At 39.0% G+C, this 13,275-nt stretch overlaps 1 protein-coding gene and 1 long non-coding RNA gene across 2 annotated transcripts; both read right to left on the reverse strand.

Annotated features, from left to right (window-relative positions):
- Positions 1-858: 858 nt before the first annotated feature.
- On the reverse strand, positions 859-10,506 carry LOC105391480 (protein DDI1 homolog 2). Its single transcript, XM_038121973.2, has 10 exons — positions 10,013-10,506; positions 9,613-9,816; positions 9,446-9,512; positions 8,626-8,784; positions 7,616-7,714; positions 6,087-6,249; positions 5,365-5,518; positions 4,139-4,219; positions 3,661-3,752; positions 859-3,379 (listed from the first exon to the last, which is right to left on the reverse strand). Exons 1-10 carry the CDS (start codon positions 10,272-10,274, stop codon positions 3,299-3,301), a joined length of 1,362 nt encoding a protein of 453 aa, XP_037977901.2. The 5' UTR covers positions 10,275-10,506; the 3' UTR covers positions 859-3,298.
- Positions 10,507-11,030: 524 nt separating this feature from the next.
- On the reverse strand, positions 11,031-12,442 carry LOC125491241. The gene is made up of 2 exons (XR_007268203.1): positions 12,049-12,442; positions 11,031-11,159 (listed from the first exon to the last, which is right to left on the reverse strand). It is a non-coding gene; the product is annotated as an uncharacterized LOC125491241 (long non-coding RNA).
- Positions 12,443-13,275: the final 833 nt, after the last annotated feature.

Raw genomic sequence — 13,275 nt, forward strand, 5'->3', positions numbered from 1 at the left:
CTATTTCTTTCGAACAAGGATCAAAATGCAAGTGCTTTGTACGATTCAATGATTCGGGTGTTTCCGGGAATACGACAGTTTGCGAAGATTTGCATGAGCATTATTAATATGGGAGAACTGTACTTACCTACTAATCATTTTCAATATATTGATTTATAAAATTTAAGTCGATTCCATGTATTTTATACTATAATCTACCTTATATTGTTAAGATGTAATCTAAGTCTAAGCTCAATAAAATACTAAAACAAGATGTTGTCGATGGATTTTATAAATTATTTACTCACTGAACACTATCCCTCCGGTATGGTTTTACAAGGGTAAAAAAGACTTTGAAACACACAAGTGTCGATTCTTTACTTCAGTCAAAAAGTTGAAATTCGTATAACACAACGTTCATTTTAAACATAGACCTACTACACAATTTTAAACCTATTTAAAAGTGTCAAAAAGGTCTAGGTTTTTTTAATCGTTAGATCTACTAGAGGACCACCAAGGACTTTACAAAGGTCTTGAGGGCGATATAAAAGTTACAAGTTGTAACTTAAGATATAAAGAAATGTTTTAGTTATAGGGTAGGCTGTATGTACGTTTTTGGTTTCTGTACCGGATTTAAGATACTTGTATGTTCCTAGTTAGGTAAAATAGGAGCACTAGGACAAACAAGTTCAACTAGTTGTATGCAGACATTACCTACTTGGTGAACTTTACTAAAGTACGTGTGCCGGTCAGAGATTTGAATGGCAGAACTGAGTTGCGTGCAAGCCAACGCAAGACTCTGAAACGACCACGTAGGCCACTACTCCACCTCGTCCAAATCTAATTTACATTTATTTTATGACAGTGAAAAAAACAACATTTTTAAAATTAGACCTTTATTCATATCGAAACATATAAAAATGTTATAACATACTTTGACATCATTTTATTTAAGCTTGAAGTGGGCATGTTAGGGCCCGCTTCCGATAATTCTACTTTACACAATATAGGAATAACTTCTGTTCTCATGTGGTATGTGGTTCATGTTACACCTACCCAAGGAATTAACGAATAAATATATGTATGGTAAGTATATGTATATTATGTAGGTGATACTTTAATTATAAGGTACCTACACCGGTTCATCGCTTAATTAACTCCATCATTAATTCTTTCACTTTTTTACAATATTGCCAAAGAAGTTCTTAGGTACTCAGGTATCGTTGTTTGATTGTAACATTTACCAGACAGAAATTTATATATCTACCAAAATTACAGAATTACATTCATATAGTATTTCAGAAAAAAAAAAAATTCAGTACGCATTTATTTTATAATTAACATAATATTATTGTTGACATAATTAAAATTTTTATTAAATATGCATTATTTATTTATTACAAAAACATAAAATGCAAAGTCCATCGTGATTTACAGTCTTACGATATCATCAGCAGGCAAAGAGGTTGTTTCTCTCCCTATTTAGAATAATTTAAGACACTAGTTACTTTATATTATTTCACCGCCCCAGCTACGCTCAGTCGCCGCGTGGTCACGCCATGGATGACATGAATGTACTCTATGGTATCGCTATAGACGGGAAGGTAAGTATCCCATATCCAACCTCACCGCAAACTGTTTCATATCAAACCCCACGACGAGGCGTCACCTATCTACTTATTTGTAATACATACATGGTTTGGACTATGTACGAACAGTATGTAAAGTTAACATTATTCTTCAACTCATCGTTTTGGATCGATCTTCAAAGGATCAAACTATTTGCGGTGGAGTGGATGGCTGACTGTAATATTTAGTATATTTTCCATAAACGGGTGTAGCTTGATAACATTAAATCAAGCCGACTTTCTGTCGTGGGCCATCGGCCTTGTCCTGTGGACCAGCGGCCGGGTCCACAGTGCGACACTCTTCACAATACAATACAACTACAGATGTGATGATAAACATTATGCTTCTTTTAAAAATATTCATAAGAATACAATCGTATTATAATGGAAGTGCTAGTGACTTTCCTCGGAAGAACTGCCGAGGGTTTAGTCACTTACAGATTCATTAAAATAGTAATTCTTATAGATACTTAAGTAATTATCTAATAATATTAATATGTAAAGGAAACATTTGTATATACTTATACATACTCTTTAAACTTATACTTATTAAAATGGTAGAAGTAAGCCCAAGATTTACATTGCTTTTGGAGTTTCGTAAAATCTAGAAAACTAAGTAAGTATAGGTACAACTATTATTATCAACGAGATATGGGTCAGAGGAAGGTACCCCTAAGCTTCATGATATATGTATTTTAAAATCTAAATTAAATATTTAAATATAATTATGATTAGACCAAAAGTATTGTCAATTCATATGATAATGATATAAGTGCCTAATTCGTAATAATATGTAAGTTCACTAATTATTCTGACCGGTAAAAATCTTAAACCTAAGTAGGGATACTTTAGGTATACTTACATAAAAATTATTGTTATTTTGATATAATTTATGTAACTATTGTAATGACATAAGCGTTTTTCATGTTGTAAAAGTGTGAAGTCGCTAATATCGAGTTATTACTCTGCGCTCTATGTAGTATATAAACTCCCCGAGTAGCGCGCCCCGGCACAGAGCTCCACGTCTCACCCATTATATTATTAAGAAGCACTGCTCTCTATTAAGTTAGGTAAATATACTTACATATTTTTGTAAGTTCTCATATTATTGTACAGTGTTGTATTTGAAGGTTTATTCATGAAACCTACCTTATATCTCCAAGTTAGCAAATTTTACATAAAGGAGACATTCCTTTAATTTTAAAAATTCAGGTTGGTTCTTCTCCTAGAATATAAGGACCTTTTTTTCGAATAAGTAGCAGTTGTTGTTTTTAGTTGACTTTCGTCAAGATTGTCTTCATTTAAAGACAAATAAAATTGGTTTCTTAATTTTAGTTATAAATAAATGTAAATTTAGTAACTTGTAAACATAAGTAGTTCCCCGCAGGGCCCGACTCATCTTCCCACTCATCACGTTATAAAGATGACCACGAGATCTTACTCACATTCCACATATCCTTTTCAACTTTGAATCCCACGTTATAATTTTGTGGTGTTATTTAACCGGCATTCCAGAGATACATCATGAGCCTATTCTAATATTGTATTTTTACACAGAAAACGCCCCCACTAAATGTTATTTCAATAATTTACCTACTTGACTTTAGTCAAGTGAACAATGACATTGTATGTTACCTAGTGTCGCGGCGGTGGATGCGGGGCGGGCGGGGCGGGGGCGGGGGCGGGGGCGGCTAGAACTTGAGCGACTTGGCGAACAGCGCGGCCGTGGCCTGCGTCTTGTCTCCGTTGAAGCGCCGCAGCTCCGTGATCGCCTGCAATCACAACAACCTTGAAAATACCAGCTAAATTCATAATCGAAGAGAACCAATTTTTTTGTTTTTTTAAGTGAGCTCTTATTTTGAATTAGTTCGGTTAGAAGATTTGTGGCTTTATTAATTTTGTGCCAATGGTTGTCATTATATTGAACTTAAAAGCAGTTTTTAGCAGCATGCGGATTTCTTGACGCACGCGGGATGGCACGCCATTTTCTTGCGTCTCGCGTGCATATTCCATGCGTTACAATGAATACTTGTATGAACTTGTATTGAGTTACCTGTTCGCGCGTGAAGCCGAGCGCCACGAGCTCCCTCACGTCGGCCTCCGCGAACCGGTCCGTCCCGAGCACGCTCTGCGCCGGGTCCAGCCCTGCAACACCGGCAACACTCGTCACATACGCAACTAGTGTACAACAACTTCCACTGACATAGCACCACATTAGGTACTCCTAAACGGGAAAGGTTGGCTTGATGCCGTCTGCAATATTGAAGTACATTTAGCAGCGCATCAGAATAAAACCTACCAACTAAAAACGTAAATATTGTGTACAAATTTTAAATAAATTGTTTAAAAAAATTGGGCCCATTCGGTGTCGGCAATTTGTATATATTTGTATGGCTTTCATATATTATTCGCGAGGTCTGCGCGCGTGGAAAGGGCACCTCACTGCGATGTCATGACATTTCTCGCGCTGGTCAACGTGGGTTGCTCTATTAGACAAGTCGCCTCGTTGGTTCACTGACGTGGAGACTCACCGACTCTCTGCGTGGATCCCCCCGCGCCCGCGCCCCCCGCACCTCCCGCGCTCGCGCTCGCAGTCGCCCGCGCCGCCGCCTCTGTAAGAACATCCGTAAGAATACATTACACACACATACTACGTAATCATGGCTACACCAACCAATACTAAAGATCACTATGTTATCTAGAATTACATGACAATAAGTTTAACAGTACAAGTTAATTTTCTAAATTTAGTCAACATTTGCTATTCTATTCTACACGAGTAGCAGGTACACTATATTGATTTAATACTTATTAAAGCAGTTAGAGCTTAATACGAGCTGTATGATAGAGTGGACGATGATTATACTAATCCAATGGAAAAGAAGCTGACTTCATGAACACAATGCACAAAGTGAAGTGTTACTAACGCCCTCGTCACCCTCGCTGTCGCCGTCAACATCACATCACCTCCATTATAAAAGCTGACCTCACAGTCTGAGGCTACAACTGATTGAGTACAACTGCGGTAGTAAATCGCGACCCGCACTCTTCAGTGCGTTGTGAATTGTGATTGAGAAGGCGGTCGGTGCTATGTATGCGTGAGCTTCTTTATTATATAATATTTTGAAATCCTCAGCAGTTCTCGGATATCTGCCACCGCCAATAAATAAAGGTCTCTGAAGCCTAGCTTGAAACATATAGCAAATCTAACATCAATAGTTTCTACTAACTATTAAAGGATCGCGCATATTATGACGGAACACAACGCACCGGTGTAGGTACCTGAGTGGCATGATGCTTGATCTGGCAAGCGACCTCGCACTAACATTACTTGCATTGAGCCCACCAAAGTGAAGTCACTCAAAACCAATCAAGACATTTGTCGTCCTATGAAGACGTTGTTGCTTGCCTACAAATGTTACTTGTCACGCCACTTCAGTATCTCACTTGTGGCACGGTGAATGCAACGCCACGCTAAGAGAATGTTGGAACTATACTCTGTTCATCTTATTAATGTTTTTTGACGTTCGCTTATCGCAGTCATCAAATATGTATGGGATTTCGATTGTCAAAAAACCATTAAAAAGGTGGACAGAGTATAGTGACAAGTTATTGCCCCAGATCACGCGTCATGCCACTCAGTCGCTCAGGTGTTGCCGCCACGGACCGACACAAGATGCTCGATCCACGTAGCTACAAATGAAACATTAGCAGTGGGGATCAGTGTGTGTGTATTGCTAGCGCTTGCGCTTCGCACCGGCGCCGGACTCGGCCGTGGCCTGCGCCAGCAGCTCGTCCTCGCTGACGCCGCTGAGCCGCGCGCACTCCGGCAGCTCCGCCTCGGGCAGGAACCGCGTCTCCGTGCCCGTCGTGCCGATGCGCAGCACGTTGCGCTTCAGGTCGATGTTGCACTGGAATGGCCATAATAATAGTTCACACATACGACCATCCGATACCAACCGGGCATTGCCTCACAGCTGATACACTATCTGTGTAGGTAGATAGATTGTTAATATTAAATACTCAATATCAGAGTGCAAATATGTGTCTTAAAACACCTTAATAAAGCATGGCAATAGACATTTTACATTAGTTTTCGCTCGTAACGCAAGGTTCTAGAGTTAAAAATAATTATTAAAGGTTAAAACAAAAGTCTGCCCCAGCCGGGAATCGAACCCGGGACCGGCATAGCAACCATGGTCACATGGCACTACGCCATTCGGTTGTTGTCAATATCTATGTACGCACTACGAAGTACGAGAATTATAAACAGCAAATAAATGATTTGAATTTGAAACAATAAATGATGTTCATATCGATCTTACAATAAAATAATTTCGTCAAAAAATATGATTTCAGTGACCGTTCATTTGTGCACAAATCCCATGTTTGGGGGTTATACAGATAGAACGCTGGCTACCATCGCCGACCTGTAAGTTTCACCAGCGCTGGTAGGCAGGTTCCTCTCTGAGCCAGTACCTGGTGCCGCTTGAGCATGTCGAGGCCGAGCAGCATGTCCATGGGCTGCTCCTCTAGCACGGAGAAGGACGTGGTGAGGAAGTCCTCCTCGATGCGCATCTGCACCATGTGGATGCGGCCGATGATGCGCTGCACGCCGACGCCCTTCGCGATGCCCGCCCACCTGCCGCGTGCAATGTCACAGTTATTCACCCGGCAGTGCAGCAGCCGCCACCGCTGCCCGACATGACGCACGTCACGCCCAAGTCAACGCACCCAGGGCGTTTTTAATAACATGCATATTTCATCACGCTCGCGGGATTGCCCGCACGCGTGACAATCTCAAGTATTCTTTTCATACAACGCGTGGAATATTAAAAACGCCCTCACTCATGAACCGTCCTAGCCGTAATAGACTCGGGAAAGCGCAGTCTTTATGCAGCTCAAACGAGACGACATCTACTAGTATTCTACCCAGGGGACAGCTCAAATCATTTGAACAGAGTACTCTTGATTTTTATGATATATATACGATTGTAATATATCTGAAATATAGTTTCCGTTAAGATAAAAACTCCGCATATTTTTTCTAGTACCACATCAGAGATGAAGTGTATTTACATTATACATACACTTCCAGTTCTCTATAAATTATGTATTTCCTACAGAACTGACGATTCCGGAAACGTACTCGTTTCATAATGTATTGGCATGGAGACGCGATGGACGGGTCACTGACTTATGTTTACGAATGTGTTTCGGATGTCGAAAAACTAGCAAACATGATAGTTTGTTTAAAAAAATATGAAGCAAATCTTCTTCTAAAATGGAAATAAATTATAATGAATATTTCTCATTTCTTTTGCACATAATGTTGTTTGTCTCTCCTCGAGTGGTTACTGATATTATAACTGATACTGGTAAAAGTTCTTCAGACAGCTTACAGAATAATTCGTTGTAGGAAAAGGATGTAGGTAGTTCAGAGAAGTAAACTTGTGTGGGTTGAGGGTTCGTTAGCCTCTTCGAAGAATTTAATATTTCATCAAAACTAAATTTATTTTATTTAACTTTATTGCACAATTTACGCTAGTAATAATGTACAATCAGGTGGACTTAATGCTAAAAGCATTTTCTGCCAGTCAACAATATAAGAGCAAAAAGTACAAATTGTCTATAAAGCCACTTGCCCTTTCGCAGAAAGAAACAGTCATGATGTCACTGAAGCGCTCTGCACGCATCGATGTATGGAGCAACTACAAATACTACGACGAGCAATGAAAAGTTCCAGTGAAATGTTTCACTTTTTCATTGCTCGCGCTTGTAATAAATCCTACATCTACTCAGAAGTATCAATAAAATAGCTGATATAAGCAGGATTGTGTCTATACTAAGGAAAAAAGGGGGTGGGTGACTTAGAAGGTGAATCTGAACAAGAACTCTGTAATACAGGTCTCGACTTAGCACAGGACCCCGGCGCTAAGTTTACTTTGTAAAATGTTTTAATGAAGATTTTTAATTTTTTAATGTTGGTAAAAGAGTAGTAAACTGACCTGGAGTCGACGAGGCGCATGATGTTGCAGCGCTCGGCGCACGCGGCCGACATGATGGTGGTCTGCGCGCCCGAGTCGATGAACGCCTTCACCGGGAACCTGCGGCCACATCCGCCCATCAAACACTATCCCCCTTGTTCATTAAAAAGTAAGAGGACGCTTTAGTTATTGAACTGTTCTGACACTCTCTGACAGAGAACAATTTGTTCTTTATGAACAAGGGGGTAAATCTTGCACACAAAACTACAATAATAGAGGCACACTTTAGTACGGTACGATTATACATGGTCATGGTATGTAAGAATATACATTTATAGAAACAAAATCGTGTAACTACGAGGCCACGACACAGTGAGTGGGTTGTTATACCCCTGTTACACCTACAGGGTAGAGTGCCGCGACAATGAACGGCTAGCACCGAGTGCTCGGCGTAGGATACTGTCTCGTTCACTCTACTTAGTAGGTGTAATCAGGGTGTCACTTTAGTTAATTTGCGCAACGCACCCTCTACCGTGGGTGTACGCATTTACACCAACATTTGCCATGAACATAGAAACGCAAAATGGGAGTTAAATAAAGAGCTGTGAAATAGAATTACAACAACCTATATAACTTTACATTTAGTTTGAATAACTTTATAACAAGTTGACCACCAAATTAAACTACCTATAGTAATTCTAGTCATAAAATATAAATAATGTCACGTAAGTAGGTACTTATGCTATCAACAAACCACGCACAATAGCATGAAATGCGCATAATAAAGAGAGTAAAATTATCCACAACGTGGGTTTTATTTACGACATGCATTTGCAATGTTTTTGGAACACATCCAATGATTTTGTAAGGGTCAAAAAAACGAATCCAGAATAGCATTACAAATTAACATAAAGTGGCGCCTTTGTTCACACTTTCGTGTATGAGTTGGCATGAAAGTGATTTGACGAATAACGTATGGTGAAGCATTTCATGATTGCATACTGTTCCAGTGGTGGCTGCATGTCACTCACCCATTGACATGGCAGTTAATGTACAGCATCACGACGGTGCCGAAGGTCTCGGGGTTGTACTCCATGGCCGCCTCCATGTTGGCCTCGATGTTCTTCTGCCGGATCTCCTCCGCTATCATTCTCTGCGCCTCAGTGTCAAATGGATCTGAGTTCATCATCCTGGAAAAATATTACAAAATTGTAAAATCGTAAATGTTTTAAATTTAAGGCAATCCCTAATCTCTAATCTGCCTACAGATTTATAATTTTATTGAATAATGGTAAAACTCCTCATCCAAAACAGACAGAATGCTTAGGCCCTTTAGTGACTTGATATTTATAAAAGATTTATTTATTTTATATATTTTATGTACAAAGTATCATTATTTTAATGGATTTTAATTAGTGCAATATTATGAGCAGTGGTAGCTCAGTCGGGTAAGCGCCCGCTTCGCAAGCAAGAGATGCGGGTTCGAATCCCGGCGCTGACATGCACCAATGAGTCCTTTTAACTTGGGTACAATGTATACCATCGCTCTTACGGTGAAGGAAAACATAGTGAGGAAACCTGCATATCTAGATCTAGCACATCTAGATATGTCATCCACACATGCACATCCGCAGTGGACCAGCGTGGTGGGAAATGGTCCAAGCTTAGGAAGGCAGTTTAGACCTTGGGGACATGCACAAAGGTTCCACTCAAGAGAGCCAGGTGCAGGTACTTACACCCCCACAGAGAATAGAATAGAATAGAATAGAATAGAATAGTGCAATATTTTACCCACAGATAAAACATAATACTTAATGCATTTATTATTGTAATGTATGATAATATACATACCTTATTCTTTGTTGCTGTCGTTCAGTTCTGGCTGATATTTGTTCTCTTAGAACTGCTGCAAAGGTATCTAAAACAGACATTTTATTGTTAGTAATGTAGGTATCATAAAAATAAAATCTCTGCTGTTTCTGCTATTATGACAGATGTTATTTAAACATCAGGTTTACCAAGGTTTCCACTGAGCAGGGCTTCCGCCAGCCGAGGATTATTTTGCTTGAGTAATGCTAGCTGGTCCGGGTTGGCCAGAAACATTTCCCGGATGATACGAGGGTCCTCTTCGGCCGTGGGTCCCCGGGAACCCATTGATGAGCTGGCCCCAGTCGGCACCTGGATACGGCTGAAGTCAAGGTTCGCTAGTCCACTGGGTAATGCTGAAATGGATGCTGTTTTTAATATTTTTAGAAAAATTTATATAACATGTCAAATCATTTTATTGGCATATTTTTAATTAATCTATGGATATTCAATGACTTTTTGTTTAGTTGTCATAATAACAGTGCAAATGAAAGTTGTGAGGTGATAAACACGGAATAAGCGTCGTTATTATTCTGAGGGTGGTGGACTGACCCTGCGCGGGGTCGGTGGCGCGCAGCTCGGGCGCGCTGTGCAGCATGTGCAGCAGCACCAGCACGTCGCCGTCGCGCACGCCCAGCGTGCGGAGCGAGCTCCGGTCGTCCAGCAGCGGCTTGCCGTTGAAGTTCAGCGTGATGTCCTTGGCCGGGAACCCCGACTCTATCTCGCAGAAAGCCTTGAAGTTCTCCAGCTCCAGATCCTCTGACACGTCCAACACGAAGATCTCATCGTTCAGAGTTGTGACTGTAACTTTCATTTTCGTTTCTTTTGATGTTCTTGTTAAAACTGTACTATGTTGACTTCAATTACTAGGTAACACTTATATTTTATGAATAACTTAACATTATCGCCCGGTCACTATGCTATAAAATGTATAACTTCGACGAGAAACCAAAACTTTGGTAGAAGGTAGGAATTTACAACAATCTCAATCGGTCTGACAATGACAAGAGCTTGGCTCTTTTGACCTGAGGGAGGGTTGGGAGGGGGAGGAGCGGCACCGGAGCTCCGAGGGGAAAGAGTTGAAGAGGTGGACATAGAGAAAAGAACACTACGTTTTAAGAGATGGGAGTGCAAGGGAAAAAAAAGAAAAAAATACTTGTATTATTTTTTTTTATTCACGCGTACTAACAGAGGGTACCAACAAAACAAAAATTATGAAGTACAAAACTGCCAACATAGCCCCGCTGAAATAGTGATGTGCTTCTTATGGATATTTTTTATCGATAACTAGTAAAAAAAAAAGTGCGAGTGTATGTATTACTTTAATTTCAGTTTTACACAATAGGATTTCAATGTTACACAATGACACCAACGTTAAGTCTCGGTTCAACGTTATGTTATGTTCCTATTTGAACACAAAAATATAATCCATAAAATAAACTCGAGATTTTCCGTTGACGTAAGTGCTATGATATAATGTTGAAATAAAATAAAAGGGGAAAAATATAATTATATTTATTTATTATAAAATAAAGTGTCTGCAGTAAGTCCCACACATGGAATTGTTTTCTTTTCAATTGTGTTCTTAAAATGTTGTGGTAGAAAATGATTGCCACAAATTCGTTTAAGTTGATGTAGCTTTTCAATAGGCACATAAACCAGATCTTCCTTACCGGTCATCTTAACCCACTGTTTACATCTGCAAACAACATTTTTATAATTATTATTAAACAATTAAATATTATTTAAGTAGGTATACTAAGACCTGGTTTCTCATGATTCTGTTAGTTACAGTCTCAATAACGGATTTGCTGACGACGCGTTTAAGGATTATTACCCTTGTTAATTGGATGAGTCCCATGACAAAAATCTAATAGACCATTCATAAATCAAGCATTATGTGAATCATTCACTCACACTTCATTCAATATTCTGCCATATTCATTGAAATTGGTGTCTATGTCTCTATAATGTCAAACAACCAAACTTTTTGGTTTTGAGGTTGCCATGGTTACTATTTCTATCGAGGTTGTTTTTTGACATCCGTCATTGAAAATAATATCATTACGCCATGCCCTTTGAAAAACAATACAACGAACTAGATGGAGTGTCAGTGCAAAAGAAAGGACTCAACAAATAACACCTAAATTTCTAAGTTACCGGTTACCGGTCTTAACCAAGTCTTAGCGGAACCCCACAGCAGCAATTAAGTTTATCACCCGATCAAGGGAGTTAACCCCTTGGTTTGGCAAGGTGGGACACTCACTAACCTTAACGGTCCATGATGTAACCAAACCGAGGTATTTTTAACCTAACCGAATGGTGTGAAATTAGGCCTAAAAGTCACTGGTAATTTTTGTATGGAGATCCGAATTTGATTTTCGCTAATTTCCAAAACTAGTAGACAAAAGTTGTTCTGATTGATGAGCTGTGCGAACTAATGATAAATAAAAATATCGATATCGATAAAAAAATATTCATGCACTATTGTTGGTTGTGCTGACCCTCCAGTTATTTTATTAGACTTTAACTTTTTTATACATATAAATAATCTAAATCCTATGCTTTAGCCTTTAATTGTAGCTTACCTTTCCTCATCCAGTGGAAATTTGGCCATGAAAATTCTCTTTTGGCCATCTATACGACCGGCTAGCGGCTCTTAAACCACATATTTCACAAGTTTTATAAAACATAATTATTATCAATAATATCAAGCAACACTAATAGTTAGGTACCTCCACACAAACACTGCACTTATCCACAGTAATAATAATATATAAATAACTGTTAAATCTTAATTTATTTATGATTTGAAATTATTTTTCAAACTAAACGATTGACTGACTGACACTGACAGATGACAAAAGCCAAAGATGTCTATGATAGCGTAAAAAGTACTCTGTGAGCGGTGCTCGCCATTATTTTTCGTACGCGTTCCATACTTATTTTTTCCCAGACTGTCTTTCGCCAGACTGAGGTGGAGAGAGGAGGGCCAAAAGGGAAACGAACTGTAACGTCAAATAGTGCCGTGCAAAACCGTTATCTAGCGAATAACCACTACTGGGGGATTTTCTTTGACAGTTTAAAAGTTCCAAAGTCTTCCGATAGCCATCGGCCTGTCGTTTTTTATGAAATGCATCCTTCTGAGGGAACGGAAGATGTCATAAATAGTACAACGCTGTGTTGACGATTTTGGAACTATTAAACTGTCAACGAAAATCTCCCATTTACAAGTTCAGAATGTTTATTTTTCAAGCGTCTGTCGTGGCTGTAGAGAACGTATACTATGAGGGCAGATACAGAATTCCTGTAGAAGGAAATAAGTGTGAGCTGACACAAAATCTGTGTTCTGAGGGTAGTAACAGTTTAGTAGGTACAATTCAGACAACGCCATCTGTTTCTTTATTTTTTAACAAACGCCTCGTAATATTGCAACAAGAAGAAGAAAAGCAATTTCGCTAGAGTAAATGTGTTCTGTGAGCAATTTAGTTACAAGGCAGAGACATATGATTTTTTATGATGGTGATGATTAAAAAAATCTTTATCACGGTAAAATAATGCTGTAGATAACTGTCTTGTGCAGATCTATCGTGGTTCATACTTTTTGGTCATTGCACCAAACGGTATTTTTCGATTCGATGTTAGCTCATCACTAAAAATATGTCATTAAAAAAGTTGAAAAATGTTTTTTTTTTAGATTCTGAAAATCAGAAATGTAGTCTGTCTGTGGAAGAAAACATAGAGAAAAGAACACTACGTTTTAAGAGATGGGAGTACAAGGGAAAAAAAGAAAAAAAAATACTTGTATTATTTTT

This window comes from Plutella xylostella, chromosome Z, assembly GCF_932276165.1.
Source record: "Plutella xylostella chromosome Z, ilPluXylo3.1, whole genome shotgun sequence".
NCBI classification, from domain to species: domain Eukaryota; kingdom Metazoa; phylum Arthropoda; class Insecta; order Lepidoptera; family Plutellidae; genus Plutella; species Plutella xylostella.